Raw genomic sequence first — 27,250 nt, forward strand, 5'->3', positions numbered from 1 at the left:
TATGCTTCCATGTGAATACGTGGCTATACCTGGTTATTATTAAGTTGGATTGGCTAATCCTAATGTCGATCAGAGATGTCTGTCCATGTTGTAGTATCGTATAGAGTTTGCTGTGATTGCCTTCAGAGAGACCCAGGTACCTCTTGAGGATTTATTTCCATCTCCCAAGATTCAGTGAGTTGTTTGCTGGCTATCTTAAAATAATATGTGTAAAATGCTGAACACAGTGCCTGGCATACAGGAAGCTTCTCTAATTCTTAACATGGAGAAATACTTATTGTATTTTAACTTGGAAATGGTTATAAAATAGCATGTAAAGTATTATCCCAGTATTATCTCAGTTCTGCAAAATTCAGCAAATAGTTAAGTTCTTATATCCCAGATGCTGTTAAGGACCTTGGCTATGAGATAGGGAAGAACTTACCACTTTCTTGTGTTTCATTTAATTTTGCCTCACAGAGTTGATTGGTGTGGCTTGCTAGGGTGACCTCTATAGATAGAAAACACTTGTTTTCCCTAATTCTGTTTTAGAAGCTAGATGCTGACTTTGTATAGATATTTAGCCATAGAAACCTGATTGGGTGCCCTCTCTGAGAAGTTAGTCAGAAGTCTTGCCCACCTTCTCCTTGTGTTGATGAGGCAGTGCTTTGGAAGAGCTCATTTGTTCCTTGTTTTTGTTCAGCAATAAGGATTGGAAGTTGAAACACATTGGTTGAGTTTCCTAGAGCACTGATGTCAACACAGTCCAAAGCCACCTGGAAACCTTCCTTTTCAAGGGAACCTTTGCTGGGAGAATGATTGTGGTGATTCTCTCTTCCTTCTTCAGCATGTTATCATCTACCCCCTTGCATTGGACCTTTTGAATTTTTATTTTGGGGAGAGATACTTAGAAATATGGCTTTTGGCCCATGGTTGATTGAGCGTGTGAGTCAAATTGATGGGTGCCCAAACTGGATTTTGACACTGGGGCCCTTTAGCAATGGAAATTTGAGTTTGCAATGGTCTGCTGGATATGATTGGCAATGCCCATCCTGGCCCTTATTCTTTACTTGTCTACTGCATGGTATAAGGTAAGTATTTAGGTACCTTAGTGACTTCCGTAAGATCAGGAGGGATTTTCAACCCATTTCTAATCATTTTGCAAGGGTTAAGAGAGCTACACTTAACAAAATTATTTGAACCGAAGCAAATCCCTGCCAAACAGTCACTGTGAAAGTTTTTTATTTCAGCAAGAAGAGGAATTCATGATATGATATTCCAGCACCTAAAGGAATGAAACCATTTAAAAATGAAATAGTATTTGTACCTATTCATTCCCCAGTCTTTATTCCAGAGCACCTCACATGAGAATGCAAATTACTGACCAACCTTTTGATATTTCTTTCAGGGACACCTGTGTGGTTCTTTGTGAAAATTGCTCCAATTCGAAATGAACAGGATAAAGTGGTTTTATTTCTTTGCACTTTCAGTGACATAACAGCTTTCAAACAGCCAATTGAGGATGATTCATGTAAAGGTTTGTAATTCTGATTTGTACAAATACATTTATGTGGTTTTTTTGTTGTTGTTGTTGTTTCCTGTGGTGTGACTCCCATTCCAGAGAATTTGAGGTTGCCAAGGCAATCTCTACACAAAGATCAAGATTTAAACTTTAATTTGTGTTGGGTAAAGCATTGTATCATTCTGGAATGTATTAAGGGGCCAAAGGGGAGGGGAAAAAAGCTTTGTTTAGGAAACCATTTGAACTCAATTTTATACCTTTTTAGAGTAACCCTTTCCAGTAATGATTAGACAGAAGAAGGTAGTTGGGCACCTTTGGTATCAACAGAATCTTTTCTGGTGTCCCCATGACAGATGGGGGTCACCCAAATGAGTTAGTCCATGGCCACATTCATCGTATTTGTATATAGACTTTGTTAGATTTGACTGAGGTCTTGCATTTCAAGATTGTTACAGTTGATTTTAACACAGCTCTACCTCTGTGGTTGTTAGGTCTACAGCTGGTGAATTCATTGGAAACATGGTATTAATGAGGCCATGGTCTTGAGTAACATTTCCATTTGGGTCATTTAATCAGCTTGTGACCACAGATTTTAGCACTCACTTCAGCCATGTATCATGTACATGTATTCTCTGAATCACACTGCGGGCCAGTGAAGGAAAGGACTCAGGATTTCTAGAACAACTGTACTCTTGAAGAGGTCAAGGTAATCAGATATACAATAGATGGCACGTTATCCTCAGAGGTTTGGGATTAGGGGGTGTCACAGCACTCTCTTCCATCCCCCTTCCATTGCGTGCATGCAAGATAACCGAGAGGCCATAGCTCTTTCTTGTTGCAGTGCTTCTTGGCTCTGTGGTTGATTTTCTAGCTCTCTCTGAGAACTCTGCTCCTTGCCGTATCCTGAGATGCAGCAGAGAGATGAGAGTAGAGTCCAGGGAAAAGTCAAATTGGGGAGTATTCTTGATGTGATAAAATTGTGATTGTTAAATGTATCTTATAGGAGGAAATAAAAAGCATCATGGTCTTTTCATTTTGTGACTTTTCTCTGGGGGTGTGTCCTCTAGCACATTTGGATGCTCACATTTATAAGTTCAGAGCACAATGCTGTACATACCAGTGCATCGTATTATTTTTCTTTTTTTAATTATCTGATAACCCAGTATATCAATTTCAGCCTGCCTTTTGGTTTCAAGACTACAGCAGATGTAAAGTTTCTCAACCAGTGCCTCAGCTCCTGCAGTCTCCTCTTTTTCCTGCAGGTCTGTGACTCCCTGATTTCTGGTTTCTGACTTGAGGATTTCTCAGCGCAATAGTGATTACACGGAGATAGACTCACTCATGATTAAGTATCATCCTGCTATCATCCAGAAAGGCCATTTGCTTTTTTAACTGAATAAACTCATAAAATATTAAAGGCAGTCAGATATTTTGACATTTGCTTTTGTAAGTTTTGTCTTAAAAACGTAAATAGTCAGAATGTTGGTTGAGTCAGACTGTTTGCCTTTTACCATCACTGGAATATTTTTGGGTGACATGCAAGTATTTAGTAGGAGAGGCATACTCAACAGAGAGGGTGCCTCACATGCCACGTAGGTATATGCATTTGGCTCTCATGAAGTGTAACACAAGAGATAAATCAGAGTGATGCAGTGAGATTCGCCTAGCTGTTTATTTTCCAGGAAAAAAAAATGTCCTACCTCTTTTAACCTGACTCAATGATGCATTTCCTTGCTGATGAGAGTTTTGGTATATACACACACACACACACACACACACGTTGCACACCCGCACACTTCAGTGTTCCCTGTAGGAATGCTGCTAAGTGATCATGCTTAGTGTCTTCTCCAAGACATGACTGGATAAGCCTGTCCCTTTCAGATGCCATGACAGATATGTCTGGACCCTCCCACTTGTTATGTCACTGTGCCCCGGCCTACTTTGATTTGGTAGTCTACTTAGGACAAGGTCAGATTTTATATCACTCTGTTTATGATGGAAGAGCATGATAGTTCTCCAGGCCTTGTTAGTTGTAAGTCTATAAACTGTGGTTCTGGCTGCAAGGATCAAATCCAGGAAGATACATTGCCACGTGGCTGGAATGTTCTCCTGACTTGACATTTCTTCTTGGATGTGTTGTCACAGTGGGAGATTCTGGCAAATACAGCTGGGTTTTCAGTACAGCACCTCACTCAGCAGTACGAGTCTTGTGACCCAGGCTTATTTAGGATTCACTTTTGAGATGGAATTATCTGAAGACCCCAGAAATCCTCGGATAATCGTTCTTTGGCAGAGCAGCACAAGGTGTTTCCCACCATCAAATTTGTCCTTTGTTTTAGTCAGTTGTGTTCAAATTGTCTTTAAAATGACATTGTTTTCCTTGCTCGTGCAGTGCCTGACTCTGGGCCTTGGGATTGGGGTAAGTGCCTCCAGGAAGTGATACGAGAAGCCAGTTGGCACCTCAGATTTTCCCACAAACACTCCACAAACACATGGGATAATCTGCAGTCCACTATTTTAGCGTCTGACACAAAATAACTCCCCTTTGGCAGGTGATTGGATGGCCCTGAGGCCCCTCTTACATTTAGTGTATTGGTTCTCAAGCTCCTTTTTAGGAATGATCCAGGCCCCTGACTCCCTCATCCTCTCTTTTCTGTCTTTTGACTTCTTCCTTAGCTCTCTGACAAAAGGTGTCCACAGATGGTGTGGACCAGGCAATGCAAGTCAAGCTAGATTTGCTGTTTGGTAGCAGCTCTGGGTGTATGCATGCGTGGGTGCACGCGTGTGTGCGTGTGTGCGTGCATGCGTGCATGTGTGTGAAGTTAGAATGAGAGAGTAGCTGGGAATTCTTGGCTGAAATGAGACTCTGTGATGTTTCAGGGGTTTCCTTTGTTTCTAATCTCTTACTTGTCTGTTATTATGGATAATTGGTAGTGGCTACAGGATATTTTTCTCTGTCTTTTTCTCCCTTTTGAGCTAGGAGGCCTGGACAAATGGGAAGAGAAAAATGAGATGGTAAGGCCCAGAGTTGCTCTCTACCTTGTTTCCTAAAGGATGAGGATGAGTCATCCCTCTTGTTTTGTCTCTTACCCCACCAAATAATCTCACGTTGAAGGAGTGAATTCATTTTCAAAACTTGAGCCAGATTCCGATAACAAAAGGAATGTAGAGCCTCAGAGGAGATTTTTAAAGTGAGGGATTGAGAATATGCAGGGATAAGGGCTCTGGCAAGCCGCTGTAACTGCAGACCCTTCTCCAAATGTCTTCCTGTGTGATGTTTGCGAGGCACTCTTGGGAAAGAAACCAAGCAGTGGATACAAGCCACAAGTCCCCTCTTGTCCCCTGGATATTGACATTTTATCTCTCTGCTGTTAGGATAATGGAAAGGTGATGATTTCGTGACTGCTCCTTGAAGAAGCCACCCTAGAGTTTTGGTTATTTCTACACTGACAGGGAAAAGATCAGAGGAGGAAGACTTGAGGATGCTTAGGCAGTGTCCACACTGACTGTCCATCTCGGTCATCAGTGTCCTCTATTCTCTTGTGTATGTTGGGTTATGGCACCAGCTCCTCTAAGAGAATCTGTGACTGCAGATTAGGACAAGCTGGCCTCACAGCCTCCCTACAAGGTCAGGACACCTTACAGCCATCCTCTGCAACTTCTACTCAAAGTGACATGGCATGATTTCCCAGAGTGGGGACCATAGGTTTGTCTTTTCTCCTATCCCTGGACTTATCCTTGGAGGAGCTGAAATTTCATCTCAACCCAGGATCCTCTCCTGACCTAGGGAGGATACAGGGTTATATGGGCTAAAGTAGCCTGGGGAGGGGGGCCTTGCCCCAGTTGAAGCCAGCAGCTGTTGTGTGGTCAAGGAAGGGGGAAGTGATTGTCCTTACTGAGAATGGAGAAGGGATCTGGCGAGTACTGTTTAGCCGACTGCTGGATTGCACGTTGTGTTTCCTTCCTTCTGGCCTTCTTCTCCTTTCATGCCTCCTCTTCCCTTCCTGTCCAACCCCTCTCACTCCAAAGATACCCAGTACATGTGTGTTAGCTGAACAGAGAGAAGTCTGCCTAAGGCCAAGGGGAGCATACAGAAGAGGGAGCGGACAGTTTTGCTGGTGATAGGGCAATACCTGGGAAACGCTCCCTTGGAGGAGGAGCTGCTTTATTTTCCTTTTGGAAAAGGTCCACTGGGCTTCCCCTAAGGCATATCATCCTGAGCTCGGTTCTCATTGGGTTGTGTCCTCCTATTTGGCCTTTTGGACAACAGGAGGTTCATTGTTTCCAGGAGTGTTTCTCCTGATGGCTCTGGTCCACATTGTACCTGTTATCTTCCACCACATACATTTGCTTCTCTTATGTGTTTTTAATCTCATTGGTGGCCGTTACCCCAGTCCCCCAAACCTGGAACCCAGAGGCCACCTGGATGCCTTGTCTCTCTTTCTACAGCTGCTGTTCACCGAGTTCTGTGGATCCTACCTCTGTAGTTGTTCTCCAGCTCTCATCACCTGGCTCAGGCCACAGTACTGTCTAGGCGTGCAGGATCTCTTGCCTGGGGTCCTGACTGGTCTTTTATCTATTGATAAAATTGACCATGCACATTACCATTCTGTCTTTTTTTTTTTTTTTAAAGCTTTTATTTATTTATTTATGAGAGACACAGCGAGGCAGAGACATAGGCAGAGGGAGAAGCAGGGTCCATGCAGGGAGCCTGATGTGGGACTTGATCCTGGGACTCCAGGATCACGCCCTGGGCTGAAGGCAGACGCTAAACCGCCGTGCCACCCAAGGATCCCCCCATTCTGTCTTTCTAAAATGAAATCAATGTGTTTCCTCCTCCTCATGCCTATTTAAACTCCTCCCTGGTTCCCCGTGGGTTTCAGGATGAAGTTCAAATTTCTTGCGATCTCGGTTCTTACCACCAAAAGTTCTTCTCCATCTGGCCCCTGGCAACGACTGTAACATCACTTTAGGCTATGGTCTACATCCTCCTCCCCTCTACCAGCCGCGCCTCACTCATCCAGCCATTTAGGGTGTCTTACTCTTTATTGACATATTACCCTGTTTTATGATTTTTGCCTTTGTAGGTGCTGTTCCTTCTGTGTACAATGTCTATCTTTTCGTTCTTGTGTTTTTGACTCCTACTCATCTTTCAGAATTTTGCTCTAGTATATCACCTCCTCTGGGACGCTCTCCCTGAATCCTTACCCTGGATTAGCTTACCCTCCCCCCCCTTTTTTTTAGCTTGCCTTCTTTGGACAGCCTTGACTCCTAGCATCCTATATTCATGTCTGTCACACAACTTAGCTCACTATGTCATGGCTTTTAAAATTTATCTGTCAATCTTCCCTACTGGGATGCATGCTTTTTGAAGCCAGAATCTGTGTCTTATTTATCTCAGTATCTCTAGTACCTAGTGCGATGCTTGGCGTGTAGTAATTATGTTTATAGAGTTAATACATGAATGAAGTTTTTTCATCTGGCCAGGTAATGGTTCCTATTAGAAAGTATTTCCTTCCTACAGAAGACACAGAGCTTGTTCCTCCCGGTAGAGGTGTGATGGAGAATTTCACACTGCCTGTCCATTTTCCCATCTAGCACCCACTCATCTTCCTATGCCTTCCACTCAGGCAGCTCCTTTGACAGCCACATTCTTGGAAAGGTTTCAGGGCTAGCCCAGAGAGTGAGAGGCTAGTTTGAGCCTGGGGAAATGCCCAGAGGTCCAGGGATCTTTCTTTTCATCCCTTGTGTTAGATCAGCTTTGGACCAGGACCCTGAAGTCCCTGCCGGGCAGGTTCTGTGACCTTCCTCTTATCATTTGTCTCAGGGTGTGCATCTTGGTGGTGGTAGTAGTGGTGGTAGCCAAGGGGTGGGTTGGATCAGGGGGTTGCAGAACCTTGTTGGTGTTTGCATGCATGGCTATGTTTTACCTGATTGAAGAATACCCTTTTTGTTCTTGAACAGCTCTGTAGAACTCAGTTCCAGTTTTATTTTGAGCTGAAAGAGAGCCTAACTCTGAAAGAGACTTTAGAAATTTCTAGCCCGCAATTCACAAAAGCAGATTTCAGTGAGCATCTTCATAAATGGCACATTTGGGGGAGATGTCAAAGACCCCTGTAGAGTCTGGACTGTCTCTTCCTGTTAACATTAATGCTACCCCTACCATCTGATGATCACCATGTACCTCTTTTCAAGCTGATTCTGTTGGTCTGCTTAATGGCATCAGGATGGATGAAAATGCCACTATCTTTTATTAAGCCTAGAACTTCTGGAATGAGATAATAACCGATTTGCTATTCTTGCTATGTTGACAAAAATTTATCCAGATCATGATTCTTTAAGGTTGTGCAAGAAGAGGGCCATTTGGCTGCTTAAGTTCATTGTCCTCTGGATTCCAAGTCTGTCTTGGAAAAGGTGCCCCAGGGTAAAATTTGGCAGAAGAGATGTCTGCTGCAAGATGTTGGATACTGCTAAACACGAAAGGACCACAAAACAAACAAACAAACAAACAAACAAACAAACAAACAAACAAACACAACCAAAAAATAAATCGTCTAGTCTTGCTTTTAACTGTCATCTTAAAAGAGTCGGATGCTCTATCATGTGAAAGGAGTTGGATGCTCTGTTTACTTAGACCCCACAGCTAAGTCTTTGGAGCCCCAAAGACTCTCAAGCTTGGGCTTGAGAACCCTGACAGGTGTTCAGGAGTCTCATGAGGCAATTGCCATAGTCATAACTTTGATGCAGATAGGTTGGGTTGTTGGACGTTGGAAAGGACAGTTGTCTTTGGGGACCTTTAAATGCAGTAAAGTTCACTCATATGTCTTAGCTTCTGCAGTGCAGATGGGGCTGGATTGGAAAAGGACCAGCATTTTACTTTTCCTGGAGGAGCTAAGCTAGTCCAGGGAGCCAAGGAGGCCTCCAGACAGCCTCTGTTTTAGTCTACTAACTGGAGCCCACTAAATCTAGCCTTGTTGTCTTACCAGGCAGGTGTACCGTACCTTTAGGCACCTAGAGTATTTTAATCTCCACTTTACAGATAAGGCTTAAACAACATAAAAGACTTGTTGGGGATCACAAAGCAAGCTGGAGGCAGAGATTGGACTGTGAGGAGATTTCTTTGTTCCAGGTTCAGTACCAGGCTCTTTGGGATTCTTGGTACTTGGGGAACCTGTCACCAACCATCCTTCCCCCATCCCAGAGCAGACTAAAATATGCCCATGCTTTCCCCCACCTGCCCAGGGATTAGATTCATTTCTCATTCCCCTGGCTTTGGAGAATGTAGTGCATGGAATGGCCATTTAACTAGCTTGTCCATGCAACCCATGGAACCAGCCTGGTCTCTACATCAGACTCTGTGGGGGTTGGGAACATCCTGAGCCCAGTCACAAAGTCAGAGAACTATCTTGACTGCCTGGTATTATCTGGCAGGAAAGCTTTGGGCCAGAGTGGAAAGATCTGGGTTCTGGACTCTTTGTAGTTCTCTAGGCACTCTGCCTCTGTTTCCTTATTTGTAAAACAGTACTGAGATCTGCCCTACGTATGTCACAAAGCTATGACTAGGACAGAGTGAAAGTGCAGGGAAAACTAAATTGCTACACAAATTTGAGTGTGTCTCGGTGCTTTTCTGAGCAGCAAGTCTGGGCTGGGAGGAATGCAGAGTGACTCACAGGAGCCCAGGAGGACAATGGGTGTATGTACTTCGACAGTGTAACTGGTGGTGTGAATGTCCATGACCTTCAGGATATGATTGAAACTGTCTCTTCTCTCCTCTGCATGCTCTAGGCTGGGGGAAGTTTGCTCGGCTGACTAGAGCACTGACAAGCAGCAGGGGTGTCCTGCAGCAGCTGGCTCCCAGTGTGCAAAAAGGCGAGAATGTCCACAAGCACTCCCGCCTGGCTGAGGTAAGGGCGACGGGTTAGCTCCTCTTAAACCTCACTTCTCTAGGGTGCAGGGCTGAGAAAATGCTACAAAGCAAGGGTGTGGTTTGGAAGAGACCTTCAGGACCCTCATACTCCTGTCTTGGCTGGGCTATGCACCATGACATGTGACTTTGGGAAAACGACCTAACTCCTTTGAGCTTTGTGCTTTCCTGGATGTAAAAGGGGCCTGCAGACAGCACTGTTCCAGCTTATTGAGGTGATAGGTGTCAATTCACTTTCTTGAGGGAGTAGAGAAGAGGCTAGAAGTCCTATATCCACAAAGGGGTTTATACTTATAAACCATAAACAATTTTTTAAATTTAAATTCAATTTGCTAACATATAGTATAACACCCACTGCTTATCCCATCAAGTGATCTCCTTAGTGTCCGTCACCAATCCCCCCACCCACCTCCCCTTCCGCAACCCTTTGTTTGTTTCCCAGAGTTAGGAGCCTCTCATGGTTTTTCTCCCTCTCTAATTTTTCCCTACTCAGTTTCCCTCCTTTCCTTTATAGTCCATTGCACTATTTCTTATATTCCACGTATGAGTGAAACCATATGATGATTGTCCTTTTCTGATTGACTTATTTCACTCGGCATAAGACCCTCCAGTTCCATCCATGTCAAAGCAAATGGTAGGTATTCATCCTTTCTGATGGCTGAGTAATATTCCATTGTATATAGAGACCACATCTTCTTTATCCATTCATCTTTCGATGTACACCGAGGCTCCTTCCACAGTTTGGCTATTGTGGACATTGCTGCTATGAACTTTGGGGTGCAGGTGTCCTGGTGTTTCACTACATCTATCTTTGGGGTAAATACCCAGTAGTGCAATTGCTGGGTCATAAGGTAGCTCTATTTTTAACTTCTTGAGGAACCTCCACACTGTTTTCCAGAGTGGCTGCACCAGTTTGCATTCCCACCAACAGTGCAAGAGGGTTCCCTTTTCTCCACATCCTTTCCAACATTTGTTGTTTCCTGTCTTGTTAATTTTAGCCATTCTCACTGGTGTGAGGTGGTATCTCATTGTGGTTTTGATTTGTATTTCCCTGATGGCCAGTGATGTGGAGCATTTTTTCATGTGCTCATTGGCCATATGTAGGTCTTCTTTGGAGAAATGTCTGTTCATGTCTTCTGTCCATTTCATGACTGGATTGTTTGTTTCTTGGGTGTTGAGTTTGATAAGTTCTTTACAGATCTTGGATACTTGCCATTTATCTGATACATCATTTACAAATGTCTTCTCCCATTCTGTTGGTTGTCTTTTAGTTTTGTTTGTTTCCTTCGCTGTGCAGAAGGTTTTTTTTTTTATCTTGATGAAGCCCCAATAATTCATTTTTGCTTTTGTTTCCCTTGCCTTCATAGATGTGTCTAGCAAGAAGTTGCTGTAGCCAAGTTCACAAAGGTTGTTGCCTGTGGTCTCCTCTAGTATTTTGATGGATTCTTGTCTCACATTTAGATCTTTCAACTATTTTGAGTTTATCTTTGTGTATGGTATAAGAAATTGGTCCAGTTTCATTCTTCTGCATGTGGCTGTCCAGTTTTCCCAATACCACTTACTGAAGAGGCTGTCCTTTTTCCAGTGGATATTCTTTTCTGCTTTGTCAAAGATGAGTTGACCATAGAGGTGAGGGTCCATTTCTGGGTTGTCTATTCTGTTCCATTGATCTATGTGTTGTTTTTTTGCGCCAGTATCATACTGTCTTGATGATCACAACTTTGTAATACAGCTTGAAATCAGGCATTGTGATGCCCCCAGCATTGGTTTCCTTGTTCAATAATCCTCTGTCTATTTGGGGTCTTTTCTGATTCTATACAAATCTTAAGATTATTTGTTCCAACTCTGTGAAGGAAGTCCATGGTATTTTGGTAGGGATTGCATTGAACGTGTAAATTGCTCTAGGTGGCATACACATTTTCACAATATTTATTCTTCCAGTTCATGAGCATGGAATGTTTTTCCATCTCTTTACATCTTCCTCAATTTCTTTCAGAAATGTTCTGTAGTTTTTAGGGTATAGATCCTTTACCTCTTTAGTTAGGTTTATTCCTAGGTATCATATGGCTTTGGGTGTGGTTGTTAATATAATTAATTCCTTAATTTCTCTTTCTGCAGTCTCATTGATAGTGTAGAGAAATGCCACTGATTTCTGGGCATTGATTTTGTATCCTGCCACATAGCCGAACTGCTGTATGAGTTCTAGCAATTTTGGGGTGAAGTCTTTTGGGTTTTCTATATACAATATCATGTCATCTGCAAAGAGGGAGAGTTTGACTTCTTCTTTGCCAATTTGAATGCCTTTTATTTCTTTTTGTTGTCTGATTGCTGAGACTAGGACTTCTAGTACTGTGTTGAATAACAGTGGTGAGAGCGGACATCCTTCTCGTGTTCCTGATCTTAGGGGAAAAGATTTCAGTTTTTCCCCATTGAGAATGATATTTGTTGTGGGCTTTTCATAAATGGCTTTTAAGATATTGAGAAATGTTCCCTCTATCCATACAGTTTGTAGAGTTTTGATCAGGAATGGATGCTGTATTTTGTCAAATGCTATCTCTGCATCTATTGAGAAGATCATATGGTTCTTGTTTTTTCTCTTATTGATGCGATCTGTCATGTTGATTGTTTTAGGAATGTTGAACCACCCTTGCATCCTGGGGATAAATACTATTTGGTCATGGTGAATAATCCTCTTAATGTATTGTTGGATCCTATTGGCTAGTATCTTGGTGAGAATTTTTGCAACCATGTTCATCAGGGATATTGGTCCATAATTCTCCTTTTTGATGGGGTCTTTGTCTGGTTTTGGGATCAAGGTAATGCTGGCTTCATAGAAAGAGTTAGGAAGTATTCCATCTTTTTATATCCTTTGAAATAGCTTTAGTAGAACAGGTATTATTTCTTCTTTAAATGTTTGTTAGAATTCCCCTGGGAAGCCATCTGGCCCTGGACTTTTGTGTCTTGGGAGGTTTTTGATGACTGCTTCAATTTCCTTGCTGTTTATTGGCCTGTTCAGGTTTTCTATGTCTTCCTGTTCCAGTTTTGGTAATTTATAGGTTTCCAGAAATGCATCCATTTCTTCTACATTGCCTAATTTGTTGGCATAAAGCTGCGCATAATACGTTTTTAAAAATCGTTTGTATTTCCTTGGTATTGGTTGTGATCTCTGTTCTTTCATTCATGGTTTTATTAATTTGAGTCTTTTCTCTTTTCTTTTTAATAAGGCTGGCTAGGAGTTTATCTGTCTTACTAATTCTTTCAAGGAACCAGCTCCTGATTTTGTTGATCTGTTCTACAGTTCTTCTGGTCTCTATTTCATTGAGTTCTGCTCTAATCTTTATTATATCTCTTCTTCAACTTAGTTTAGGCTTTATTTGCTGTTATTTCTCCAATTCCTTTAGATGTGAGGTTAGATTGCATATTTGAGTTTTCCAATTTATTTTTTTAAAGATTTTATTTGTTTATTCATGAGAGACAGAGAGAGAGAGAGAGAGAGGCAGAGACACAGGCAGAGGGAGAAGCAGGCTCCATGCAGGGAGCCCGATGTGGGATTCGATCCCAGGGCTCCAGGATCATGCCCTGGGCGGAAGGCAGGCGCTAAACCACTGAGCCACCCAGGAATCCCCAAGTTTTTTCCAAATTTTTGAGGAAGGCTTGTATTACAATGTGTTTCCTTCTTAAGACTGATTTTGCTATATCACAAAGATTTTGAACAGTTGTATTTTCATTTTCATTAATTTCCATGAATCTTAAATTCTTCTCTAATTTCCTGGTTGACCTATTTATCTTTTAGTAGGATGCTCCTTAACCTCCATGTGTTTGAGTTTCTTCCAAATTTCTTCTTGTGATTGAATTCTAGTTTCAAAGCATTGTGGCCTGAAAATATGCAGGGGACAATCCCAATCTTTTGGTATCAGTTGAGACCTGATTTGTGACCCAGTATGTGGTCTATTCTGGAGAAAGTTCTGTGTGAACTTGAGAAGAACGTGTATTCAGTTGCATTAGGATGGAAAGTTCTGTATATATCTGTGAAATCTATTCAGTCCAGTGTATCATTCAAGGCCCTTGTTTCTTTGGTGATGTTCTGCTTAGAATATCTGTCTTTTTTTTGTTAAGAATATCTGTCTTTTACTAAGAGTGCTGTGTTGAAGCCTCCTATTAATATATTATTATCTATGTATCTCTTTACTTTGGTTATTAACTCATTGATATATTTGGCTGCTCCCAGATTAGGGGCGTAAATATTCATAATTGTTAGGTCTTCTTGTTGGATAGACCCTTTAAGTATGATAGAGTGTCCCTCTTCATCTCTTATTACATTCTTTTGTATAAACTCTAATTTATCTAATATGAAGATTGCTACCTCAGCTTTCTTTTGAGGATCATTTGAATGGTAAATGGTTCTCCACCCCTTCATTTTCAGTCTGGAGGTGTCTTTATATCCAAAATGAGTCTCTGGTAGACAACATATAGATGGGTCTTGCTTTTTTATCCAGTCCATTACCCTGTGTCTTTTGATGGGATCATTTAGCCCATTCACGTTCAGAGTAACTATTGAAAGATATGAATAGTGTCATCGTATTACCTATACAGTTCCTGTTTTTGTGGATTGTTTCTTTGGGCTCCCTCTTTCTTTTACAGGGTCCCTCTTAATATTTCTTGCTGAGCCAGTTTGGTGGTCACATATTCTTTCAGTTTCTGTCTATCCTGGAAGCTCTTTATGTCTCCTTCTATTATGAATGACAGCCTTGCTGGATAAAGTATTCTTGGCTGCATTTTTTCTCATTAAGTACCCTGTATATATCATGCCAGCCCTTTCTGGCCTGCCAGGTCTCTGTGGATAGGTCTGTTGTTAATCTGATATTTCTCCCCACATAAGTTAAGCATCTCTTTTCCTGAGCTGCTTTAAGAATTTTCTCTTAATCTTTGAAATTTGCAAGTTTCACTATTAAATGTCAAGGTATTGAACAGTTTTTGTTGATTTGCGGGGGGGCTCCTCTCTATCTCTTGGATCTGAATGCCTATTTCCTTCCACAGATTAGGGAAGTTGTCAGCTATGATTTGTTCAAATATACTTTGTGGTCCTCTCTCTCTCTCTACCTCTTCTGGTATCCCAGTAAGATGAATATTATTCCTTCTCAAGCTATCATTTATTTCCCTAAGCCTTTCCTCATGGGTTCTTAATTGTTTTTCTTTTTTCCTCAGCTTCCTTCCTTTACATCAACTTGTCTTCCATGTCATTCACTCTATCTTCCATCTCATTAACCCTAGCAGTTAGAGCATCCAGTTTAGACTGCATCTCTGTTAAAGTATTTTTAATTTTGGCCTGATTAGATCTTATTAAGAGAATCTCTAGAGTCCTTTATGCTTTTGTTCAGAGCCACCAGTAATTTTATAATTGTACTTTTGAATTGTATCTCTGACATGTTATTTAAATCCAGGTCCAGAAATTCTGTGGCAGACAGTATTACTTTTGGCTCTTTCTTTTGTCCAGTTCAGAGTGGCTGTATGAGCAAGCAAGCAGAGTCAAAAATATCAACCACAACCTAAGTAAAATACACCATAGACCATTCTGAAGAGGTCAGAGACCAGAAAATAAAAGAAAAAGAAGAACAGAAAAAAATAAAACAAAGGGACCACTGAAGTGAAAAACAAATTTTAAAACAAAATAGTAAGAATAAAAAAACAAAAACAAAAGGGTTGGTGAGGAAGTGGTGATGAAGAGAGAATATAGTCTCCCTGAGGGGACCTAGAGGGTGATCCTCTAGGTTCTGAGTATATTTTGTTCTGTATGTTAGCAGATGCTCAATTCCAAATTTATATAAACCAGAAAAACTTATATAGAGACCTAACATCAACCACAAAAACAGAAACAAGATAAAAGAGAGGGGCAGATTGGGAAGGAAGAAGGAATATAATCTCACAGAATGAACCAACACATTGTTCCACTTGGTTCTGGGTGTATTTTGGTCTGTGTGTTAGAAGGTACTAACTTCCACCATTATAAAACAAAATGAGACAGAAAAAAACAAAGAACAAAAAACAAAAACCCATAACTCGTATATCTACCAAAATTAAGTTGAATACATTGATGGGAATCAAAAAATGAAGAATATATCTAAACATGTAAATGTAGAAATATGAAAGTCAAAAAGGAAAAAGCTTTAAAACAAAGAGTTGGTAAAGTATTGTAGTTAAGGAAGGAAAAGAGAAACAATATGGGAAATTTTTAAACCTGAAATATAAATAAACTGTAATGAGAAAATCTCTAGTTCTATATACTATTTTCCCTCAGTCTTGGAGCTTTCCAGTGCTGCTTGGTCAGTAAACTTGCTCTTCCCTTGTTCTTCTAGCAGTTCTTCTGGGGTAGGGGTCTACTGCACTGGTTCTCAGGTGTCTGTGCCTGGGCAGAGATGCCCTTCCCCTTGCCAGGTGACCTGGCTCAGTTTCAGCTGTTTATCCTGTGAGGCCTTTGTTCCCTAGAGGCCCCCGCCTCTCCCAGGTGAACTGTGAAAAGAAGAAAAAAGTCAAAAAATGGCAGCGGCCAGATCTCCAGCTCCGGACCCAAGAGCTCCCCACGAGTACCAAACTGCAGTCTCCCAGTCCATACTGGCCTAGATGCTCCTGGGGGCAGGTGCACTGATCTGCAGAAATTGCAGGGTGCCCAGTGGCAGGAGAGTTCTTGCTGTCCTGTGCCCTCCTGGGGTCTGCTTCTCCCAAAAGGGAATGGAGGATAGCCAGCTTTGTCCAATTTGCTGCCCTTGGATTGAGGGCCCTGCACTGCTGGACCTGCTCCCGGGTCTGCCTCTCCAAAGAGGAACATAGGACAGCTGCCTCTGTCTGTTGGCAGGCTCTAGGGTAAGGGGAGCTCCAGTGCTGACCTGCGTATGGGCTGGCTTCTCCCAAATGACCCGGAGGGTTGCGGAGTTCTAGCCCTTTACTGTGATCTGACAGCGGTTTGCAGTGAGCTTTCTCCCAGGTGCCTCTATTCTTATTGTGTCTCTGGGAATGTTGAAGCTTCACTGCCCCTCCTGTGATTCTGTCCTATTTCCTGCTGAGCACTTTTTTTGGGGGGGAGGGGTCTGACATTATTTTAGTTTATTTAAAAAAATTTTTTTGTTGGAGTTCAATTTGCCAACATATAGCATAACACCCAGTGCTCATCCCACCAAGTGCCCCCTTCAGTGCCCGTCACCCAGTCACCCCAACCCCCCACCCACCTCCCCTTCCACTACCCCTTGTTCATATCCCAGAGTTAGGTGTCTCTCATGTTTTGTCACCCTCACTGACATTTTCACTCATTTTCTCTCCTTTCCCTTTATTCCCTTTCACTAATTTTTATATTCTCCAAATGAATGAGACCATATAATGTTTGTCCTTTTCTGCTTGACTTATTTCACTCCCCTGCTGAGCACTTTTCAGTCAGGAAAGACTCAGGTGCAGATTTTGAAAGTTCCTGCTTATCGTGCCCTGGCTTGTTGTGGATCCCCACCCCCCACCCCCTTTTTTCTTTGCCTTCCTCCCTTGTCAGAAGCGATCACTTTTCTCTCTGTAGCATTCCAGCTGTTCTCTCTTTACATCTCAGGTTGAATTCGTAGGTGTTCAGGATGTTTTGAAAGCTATCTAGGTAAGTTTGTGCAACCAGATGAATTGAGGACCCCTGTTCTTTTGTCATCTTGTCTCCCATAAACATTTTTTTATTTGAGCAATTCATATTATTAGAGGAAAAAAGATAATAGGAAACAAAAATCACCTGTTATCCCACTAATCAGATGGCTTTGTTATAATTCTTATATGCATTCCTTAACTCTTTTTGTTAAGTGTATCCATTTCTTAAAGCTTAGTAAGTACATTTTTTTTCATAATTAATATTTATGAGGTTCAGAGGTATCTATGAATCAACAGGTACATGTAATGTGGTTGTGTCACCATTTCTTCACTTTATATAATCATGAACATCTTTCTAGGCTAATGAATGTACTTGGAATAATTGTTGTTCTGGTAAGCTTTGTAGTAAGGAAAACCTGTGATGGTGTTTTTGCTGGGACAAATGAGAGGCTGGGAAGCCTGGATCAGGTGGTTCACTAGGCTTCACGTGCTCGAATTACCCTTACCGTAATGGCTCTGGTGGCTCTGCATCCAGATCACTTATTATCTGCCTTTGATGGTGCCTGGTCTTCATTTTTTCAACTCTGCCTGGGTGGACCAGTTAAGAGCATCATACCTTGCACACAGCCAACTTCCTTCTTACCCAGAGATGACAAGTAAGCTGTCTCTCTACTTGGTGTTGGCCACTCAGTTCTTGACCTGTGCTCAGATGACAGGGTCCTCTCTGGCCTGCCTCCTGCCTCCTGGACCTCTAGGAGAAGAGTGGTGCAGCTCATGGGGGCAGCTGTGCCCTAGTGCACTGAATGTCAGATGAGTCAACTACAGAAGATCGACTTGTGGCATCCTGGCTCCTGGACCTCTAGGAGAGGAGTGGTCGGTGTAGTGCAGCTCACAGGGGCTGTTGTGCACTAGTGCACTGAATGTCAGATGAGTCAACTAGAGATGATCGACTTGTGGCACCCCAGAGCGTTTGCCACTAATGGGGATGCGAGCATTCACCTGTGTCATCTTAGAGATGGTGAGGCACTCGGAAGCCTAGTTTTTGGTTCTGATTTGGGCTCAGTATATCACTGAAAGAAGACTAAAGGAAACCTATTGGCATCCGGCCTGCACTTTTCCCTGTCCCAGTTGCTGCTTTTGGTTACTAAATCAGCTTCCTTTCCTGCTGCTCTGTGCCTTGCTTGCTCTCACTCAGCCACACTCCTGGTGTATGTTCCTCATACACACCTGGCTCATTCTTCTCTCAGATATCTGCGTGGTAGCTCTTTCACCAGCTGCAAGTCTTTACTCAAATGTCATTTTCTCTGGGTGGTTACCTGCATCAGTCAGGGTTCTACCAGAGAATCAGAAACACTAGGATATTTATATATTAAGAGATTTATTGCAAGGAGTTGCTTTATGTGATTCTGGGTGCTGGCTAGGCAAGTCCAAAATTCATAGGGCAGCTTGGCCACCTGGAAACTTTTGGAAGTAGCCAATGCCAAAGTCCACAGGTGGACTTTGTTCTGCTCTTAAAGGCTTTCAGCTTATTGGATGGGGCAATCCAGGTTATAAGCTATAGTCAGCTTTCTTGAAAGTCAGTTGATTGTAGATATTAATCACATTTACAGAATTCCTTCACAGGAAAGCTTAGTGTTTGATCGAATAACTGGGTACCACAGTCTAGCCGAGTTGACACAAGAAACTATTATAGTTTACCACTTGTCAGCCTGTCATACACATTCACTTAAACCATTCTTGATCTCCAAATAAAGACAGCAACAAAGTCATACTTCCTATGTAACATGATCCAGTTATCCTGCATTTAACCAAAAATGTGCCAACTCTTCCCACAGGAGTGGATACAAAATTCTTGGATAATGTTTACTCTTCACCTTGATATTCTATCACTTAAACACTGAGATGTAAACTATTATTAATACATCTTATGTTTGATAAGGGGATATGAGAGAGAAGAAAAAGTATTTGCTTAATATATATGCATATATTTGTTATATATATATGCATTATTAATAGGAAAGTAAAAATACTCATAACTCCTAATTCTCTCCTGCTCTTTTTCTCCACTTAGTACCTTCTAATGTCCTATATAGCTTGTTTATTTTTTAAAAGATATTTTACTTATTTGAGAAAGAAAGTGAGAGAAAGAGCACGAGCAGGGGGAGACACAGAGGGAGAAGCAGACTCCCCGCTGAGCAGGGAGCCTGACTTGGGGCTCTATCCTGGGACTCCAGGGTCATGACCTGAGCCTAAGACAGACACTTCACAGACTGAGCCACCCAGATGCCCCTATAGCTTATTTATTTATTCTGTTCATTGTTCATTGATACATCCCAGACATTTAAAACAGTGTCTGACACATAGTAGATGCTCATTGGTAGTGTTTGTTTTTTTTTAACTGATTGAATGGATGAAAAAAGGAAATGATGTTAGTGTTTTTGTTGACCTCATCTGGCATAAATAGTTACTCATTGATTGGCAATATGAGGCAGACATTTGGGCCTCATCCCAGGGACTAGTTAGCCTGATTAGAGGCTTATGGATTTTTAAAAAAGATTTTATTTATTTATTCATGAGAGACACGTAGAGGCAGAGACATAGGCAGAGGGAGAAGCAGGCTCCCTGCGGGGAGCCCAAGGCAGGACTCAATCCCAGGACCCTGGGATCATGCCCTGAGCTGAGGGCAGACACTCAACCACTGAGCCAACCAGGTGCCCCCCTGATAGCTTTTCTTGCCCTGAAGTCTGGTCTGCCAAGAATTAACATAGCTACTTCTGCTTTCTTTCGAGTAATGTTGTCTTTTTTCATCCTTTTATTTAATCTACCTGTGCCTTTCTATTTAAAGTATGTTTCTTGTAGACAGCATGTAGTTGGATCTTATTTTTTGATCCATTTTGACAATCTCTGTCTTAGTTGGCATATAGAGACTGTTGATGTTTAAAATGATTATTGACATAGTTGGATTAATATCTGCCATATTTGTTACTGTTTTTTATTTTTTTCCCTTGGCCTTTGTTCCTATCTTGTCTACTTTTTCCACTTTTTGTAGTTTTAATTGAGTGTTTTATAAGATTCTATTTTCTCTCCTTTCTTAGCATCTTAATTGTATTTCTTTTTTTTTTACTTTTTTTTTAAGTGGTTACCTTAGGGTTTGCAATATATATTTACAACTAATTTGAGTCTACTTTGAAATAACACCATACTGCTTCATGGGTAATGCAAGTACCTTATAATAAAATAATCCTAATTCTCCTGATTCCTCCCCTCTGTTCCATGTATCATTGCTGTCATTATCCATAAGCACACATAAGCATATAGATATACCCAGACAGAATCAAATACATCGTTGCTATTATTTTGAACTAAGTGTTATCTGCTATATTAGTTAAGAATATGAAAAAAAGAGTTATTTATCTTCACTTACTCCTTTCCTGATGCTCTTTCTTTACATAGATCTGAGTTTCTGACCTGTATTATATTCCTTCTCTCTGAACAACTTCTTTTTTAAAGATTTCATTTATTTATTCATGAGAGACTGAGAGAGAGAGAGGTAGAGACACAGGCAGAGGGAGAAGCAAGCTCCCTGTGGGGAGCCTGATCAGGACATGATCCCAAGGCCTCAGGATCACGACTTGAGCTGAAGGCAGGCACTCAACCTCCGAGCCACCTTGGGGTCCCTCTCTGAATGACTTTTTTTAACATTTCCTGCAAGCCAGTTAGTTCCACTGGTAACAAATTCTCTAAATTTTTATCAGAGAAAATCCTTTACTTTTGAAAGATAATTTCATGGGGTAGAGAATTCTAGGTTGTTTTTTTTTTTCCTTCTCTCAACTCTTTAAATATTCCAGTCTGTTTTTTTGCTTATGATTCTGAGAAGTTAGATGTAGTTCTTATCTTAGTTCCATATAGGTTATGTGTTTTTTTTTCCCCCCTCTGGCTTCTTTCAGGAATTTTTTCTTGATCTTTGATTTCCTGCAGTTTGGAGATGATATGTCTAGGTGTGTTTTGTTTGCCTGTTTGTTTGTGTTTTGGTCTTGTAGCCCACATGGTGTTTTGTGAGCTTCCTGGACCTGGGATTTGGTGCCTGGCATGAATTTGGGAAAACTCCCAGTCATTGTTGCTTCAAATATTTTTTCTGTTTCTCTCTTTCTTCCCCTTCTGGTATTCTCATTACATGCATGTTACACCTTTTGCAGTTGTCCCACAGTCCCTGGATATTCTGTTATTATTTATTTATTTTATTGGTCCTTCTGTTACAGGATTTATATTCTTTAGTGCCCATGGCTCTTGGTCATGACACTTTGAAGAATGAAGAGTTAGACCAGATGAAGCATGGTGGTCAGCAAGGCAAGGCTTATCGAGCAATAGTACAAAGCACCCGAAGAGGGAGGGGACCTGAGACGGTTGCCGTTGGGAGTTTCTAAATGTAGGGGTTTAGTGAGCTCTTTTGCAGAACTATCTTAAGCAGCCAGAGTGTACAGAGTCATGCCACTCGGGACTTTGGTCACATTATCTGTCTACCTATTAGGTTAATGTCCACGGGCTGATGGTCTTTTTGGCTGACATGGGGGCTTATGTCTTAGCTGCCCCTTGCTTGTGATAGTGACAAATGCTCTGTGGTTAATTGTTTTATCTGAGGATGTTTTGCAGAAATCATTTCTGCAAAGGCTGCAAAACAGAATGAGAGGGCAGTCCTGTCTAAGCTGCGAACAGGATGTTAGTGCTATTATATCTTAGCTGTCTGGACTCCATATTTTCTTGATGGGGACTCTGGCCCTGACTACTCAACTGTCCAACTAACTCCTACCACTTTTTGTCTTTGCTTTTCAGTTTTGAAGGCTTCCATTAACATATCCTCAAGCTCAGAGATTCTTCCCTCAGCTGTGTTCGGTCTGGTAATGAGCTCATCAAAGGCATTCTTCATATCTGTCACAGTGTTTTTGATCTCTAGTATTTCCTTTTGGTTCTTTCCTAGAATTTCCATCTCTTTGCTTACATAACCCATCTGTTCTTGAATGTTACATTTTTCGTTAGAGCCCTTCACATATTAATCATAGTTGTTTTAGTTCCTGGTCTGGTAATTCCAATGCCCCTGCCATTTCTGGGCCTGGTTCTGATGCTAGTTCTGTGTCTTCAGACTGTGTTTTTGGCTTTTAGTATGTTTTTCCATGTTTTGAAGGCTGAACTTGATGTACTGGGTAAATAGGTCCTTAGTGGTGTGGAGGTGAAGTGTCAGGGGAGAAGCAGCTTTGTATGGTCCTGTGATTAGATGTTTTAGTGAGCCTATTCCTCTGGGATGTGAATTTTACAAATACCTCTAGGTATTTCCCCTACTTGGGCCAGACAGAATGTGCTGAGGGGCCCAGAATTGAGTATTTTCCTTCCTCCATGTCAAAGGCCAGAGGAGGCCAGAATTGGGTATGGTCCTCCTGCCAGGTCAGGTAGGCTCCATGAAACCAAACACATTGGGCTCTGGTTATACAGTTTCTCCTGAGGGCAGGCCTTTCTGAAAAAGGACAGAATGCTCTGGTGTATTTCAATATTCAATATTCTGGAATATTCCCCTACAGAAGCAGGAGGAGATTTTTTTCTGATTTTCACTGTGAGGATCTGGTACAGCTCCTAGAGGTAAAACTCACAAAACCATGACTGGTTCTCCCTGGGCTTTGTAACTCTCAGACTTGGCCATCCTGAACCTCCAAGAGATTTGCCAGTTATAGGTTAGTTTTTCCTCTCTGGTGCTCTTCATTCTTCTGGAGGCTTCTGCTCATGGGTTTCTTCTCTGGCAGGTTGTAATTTTTTTGTTCACCTGTCTGCCTTTCCAGTTTTTGGTGAATGATTTGCCCTACAGTTTCACTTCTCCAGTGGATCCAAGAATTGATTTTTTTTTTTTGTTCAGACTTTTTACTTGTTGTTAGGATGGAGTGACAGTTTTGAAGCTCTTTACAACCTGGACTGGAAATTGGAAGTATTAGAGAAAAAACTCTGTTCCCTGGCTGTAGCCTATAGCTGATTTCCTGCTCAGTTTTGTCACTGTAGGTGCCACTGGTCAAGTGGAGATTGAGTAATAGTGTGGATTCCTCAAACCTCTCCCACTTCTAGGAAAAATTTGACACAGAGCACAAGTGGACTGGAAGTAGCAGTTTTGCTTTTAAATGGATTGCACATGGTATTTTCAAGGCCGACTCATTTCCCTGTGTGACTTCTTTCCTGAGCTCGAGCAATCTGGCTTTAGTCCTTGCTTTACTCCTCATGTCTCCCTCCTGGACTGATTGTAGGAAAGGAGGAGGCCCTTACTGTGTGCTAGGTCTGTGCTTCTCATCTTTAATACTCTGGACAACTCCAAGCAGTTTTAGAAACTGGGGCTTAGAGAGGGTCACTAACTTGTTCATGGTCTACTTGGCAGGACATGGTGGACTCTGCATTGAGAACCAGGTTTCTGTGACTTTAAACCCAACCCGTTTGGACCAGTTCCTTCTGTGCACTATCTCTTCTTCCCAGTCCTGTGCAGTTACGCATACCAGGATTACTAGACTTTCTGGCTTTAGACCTGGTAGGGGTCCCTGATCTTCCTTATCACTAGAGGAGTCCTACACAAGGTGGAAGGACCAGGCCTCTCAGCCACCTTCTTGCTCAGCCGTGGGTAGGTGCCTCAGCAGAAAGTTGGGGTTTCATTCCTTAGGAAGTGAACAGAAGGCTGTCAGCTACCTGCACCTGCAGCTGGGTAGAGAATCCTTTCCTGAAGTGGGATTTGAGGGGGCTGATTTTTGAGTTTACTACCATGCTCTAATGCTTTCTGCCTTTGTAGAGAGCAAGGTCATGGTTGGTGTATGAGAGAGCATCACTTCTGCCCAGTGGGATTTCACTGTGGTTTTCATGTAGGGGTGACCCTGCTGGGGTTTGGTCTGTCTGGGAGCACTCCGCTGCCATGCCAGCCCCTTTCTCTCTCTCTGGAACCACCGTGGGGAAGCCATGGACGGGAAACCACCTTTCCCCGTCACATCGTCTTTCAGTTCTTTATGAGGGAGCCAGGTCAAGATGTAATCTGAGATATGCCACTGTGGTGGCCGGAGCATGGGCACATCATTCAGCCAGGTCACGCAGGGTGTGTGTTCCAGCTCATGAGGCTTTCCATCTTACCATAAGGAGATAAAAGCTGTATGTTCTTCATATGTTCTGATACTGTGCCTCATGCAGGTGATTGGAGTGGTGGGCTGAAACAGTGCTGTGTGTTATAACCCACTTCGCAACTTACTCAGTTGTGTGATTTCATCTACGTCATTTCACCTCGAAGAGCTTCCATTTACTTCTCTTCAAGTAGAGGTTGTGAGTTCAAATGAGGATAATATGTACCCACATATTTGTTCAGGGCAGGGAAGGTTATGAATGCAAACACTTTGGCATATAGTAAATGCTCAACAATATTAGCTTAATATTAAGTCTTGATTTTTGGTTCATTAACTCCTTTTAAAAAAAGTTTTCAAAAGGGGCACCTGGGTGGCTCAGTTGGCTAAATATCTGCTAAGCATCTGCTTTCAGCTCAGGTCATGATCCCAGGGTCCTGGGATTTAGCCCCATCTAGGGCTCCTTGCTCTACCAGGAGTCTGCTTCTCCCTCTTCCTCTCCCTCTGCTCCTCCCCCCACCCCATGTTTCTCCCCTTGCCCCCATGCTCCCCCACCCCCGCCTCTATGCTCCTCCCCGTGCTCCCATGCTCACTAGCTCACACTCTCTCTCAAATAAATAAAATCTGAGAAAAAAATTTTTTTAAATTAAAAAAAGTCCTCATAAAAGGAAATACTGCCATTTGGGATAAGATGGCTGGACATTGAGGACAGTGCTAAATGAAACAAGTCAGAGAAAGGCAAATACTCTGTAATCTTCCTTATACATGGAATCTAAAAGCAAACAGGCAAACAAAAAACCTGAGCTCTTAGATACAGAGAATAGACTCAGAGAAGAGATTGGTAGCTGCCATGTTGGGGGTAGGAGAAATGGGTGAAGAGGTACAAATTTCCACTTATAAGAGAAGTAAGTCAAAAAAAAAAATAAGAGAAGTAAGTCCTGGGAATGTAACGTAGAGCAAGGCGGCTGTCATTAACAATACTGTATCAGGTATTTGAAAGTTGCTAAGACAGTAGATCTTAAAAGTTCTCATCATAAAAAAAGATTCATAACCATGTGTAGTGATCATTTCACAATAGATAACATGTATCAAATCACCATGTTGTACACCTGAGACTAGTATAATGGTATAGGTCGATTGTACCTCAATAAGAAAAACTTTTCAGTTTTTGGAAATAAAGCATGCTCTTCTTTATCAGATTTTAAAGTAGAGGCATATAAAGTTAGAAGTGAAATGCCCGCTGTTTCTTGGAAATAACCATTATTAAACAGTGTGTGAGTTTTATTATGTGTTTATATATATTTATATTTTTTTTTAAACAAAAAATGAACTCATACAATAGATATTATTTTCCAGTTTGCTTTTTTTTTTTCACTTGCTAGTGTATTCAGGGTTTTGCCTTAAGAGTGGATATTCCCTTTATTGTTTTTAATGGTTGCTTTGTATTCCCTTGCGTTACTACATCCAAATCTATTTAGCTCTCCCCTGTTGATGGATATGTAACTTACCAATCTTTGGCTCTTTGGCTATTACGGATAATGTTTCAGTGAAGCTCCTTGTATGTGTATTTTTGGTTTTAATTTAGAAATCTTTTAAACATTCAGAGTAGTAGAGAGTAATTAACCAGCATTCCTTTATTTATAACATCTAGATAGTGATTTCTTACTTCAAATCCTTTCGTAACAATTAAAATATTAAAGATAAAGTTGAGGTGTTCTTTGAACTTATCCCTAGAGGTAAATCTCTATCCTGAAGTTGTGTGTCTCCTTGCTATTGATGTTTTAATATTTGCATTATTTATGCATTTATCCAGAAAACGCATGTAGTATAATTGTGCATTTAAAAAATATATGTGCACAAATGATATCATATTGTGATATTTTATAACATGCATTTTACACCCGATATTGATTTTTGAAAGCTTTTTATTTAGAAAGAATTACAGATTGGCGGGAGGTCGCAAAACTAGAACAGAGAATGTCTGCCCTTCATCCAGCTCCCCTCAATGATAGCGTCTTAAATGGCTAAGCAAAATGAGGAAAGTGACATGTGTAGAATAGTGTTAATTAAAGATCGTAGTTGGGCTCCACCAGTTCTTGCATGCATTCACTTGTGTTTGTGCGTGTGTGTGCATGCAGGGAAGGGTATATTTAGTTTTGTCAGAAGCTCTTAAACTACTTGCCAGTTGCAGTTGATTATATCACTTTATCTTCCTACCAGTAATCTAGGAAACATCCGGTTTTCTGCGTCCTTGCCAGCGTTGGCTCTTGCCGCTCTTTTCCATTTTTCATACTAATGAGCATGTCGTGATATTTCATCATGGTCTTAGCTTGCCTTTTAGTAAAGGGCTCAAGATGCTCAACATCTTTTCAGGAGTTTTTTTCCAAGGACATGTTTCCTGTGGTGAAAAGCATATTCGTGTCTCTTGCCCATTTTAAAATTCAGCCCTGCTCACATTTCTTTTTTTTTATTGCTGTAAACACATAGGCATACTTTAAATCTTCATTCTTGGTGGCTAGTTTCCTCTTGTGGTGAGCTTATCTATAGCTAGAGGCTTTGGTGGGAGTCCACTGGGTTCCCAGTTGCAGAGGCATCTGGATGGGGTAGTTGAGATTGCCTGTGCCATGTATCATAAAGTTTCACCTGGTGCAGGCCAGCTTTTAGCCCTAAAAGTTTTAGCCCTGGGGCTCCCCACCATGTGAGCAGTGTGAAATCTGCCTCCGCACTTGTGTGTGGCACAGGTTTGGGGTTCTGATTTCTCACAGGTAACCCTTTTTCTACCCAGAGTTCCAGACAGGTGTCACGTTTCCTTTCTATGTCTCTGATACATGTGATAGATGTCTTTTGCTTTGTGTTTGTGGATCAGCGCAGCCCTTTGTCACCCTGGGCAGAGCATGTGTGTTCTCCTCCTGTCCTCTGCAGTGTATACCCTGTTCCGATAACCCTTGTTTTTGAAAAATGCCTGGACTCTTTGATTTCAGCTCCTTACTGGTTGCTTTAGTTTTGTGTTCCTGTTTTTTTTTTTTTTTTTTTTTGGGGTACCTGAAGTTTGGAATTTTTCTATTTTTTTCTAAATCTTGAATGTTTATTTTA

General features: G+C 41.6%; 1 protein-coding gene across 2 annotated transcripts in view; it reads left to right on the plus strand.

Annotated features, from left to right (window-relative positions):
* The window catches only part of KCNH1 (potassium voltage-gated channel subfamily H member 1), a 372,078-nt gene that overhangs the window by 42,038 nt on the left and 302,790 nt on the right, over positions 1-27,250 (plus strand). For both annotated transcript variants that reach the window (XM_072831167.1, XM_072831168.1), the window contains exons 4-5: positions 1,388-1,516; positions 9,287-9,405. In XM_072831167.1, the coding sequence (XP_072687268.1) occupies positions 1,388-1,516; positions 9,287-9,405 (248 nt within the window). The remainder of the gene's footprint in view (positions 1-1,387; positions 1,517-9,286; positions 9,406-27,250) is intronic.

The sequence above is a fragment of the Canis lupus genome, chromosome 6 (assembly GCF_048164855.1).
Source record: "Canis lupus baileyi chromosome 6, mCanLup2.hap1, whole genome shotgun sequence".
NCBI classification, from domain to species: Eukaryota; Metazoa; Chordata; class Mammalia; order Carnivora; family Canidae; genus Canis; species Canis lupus.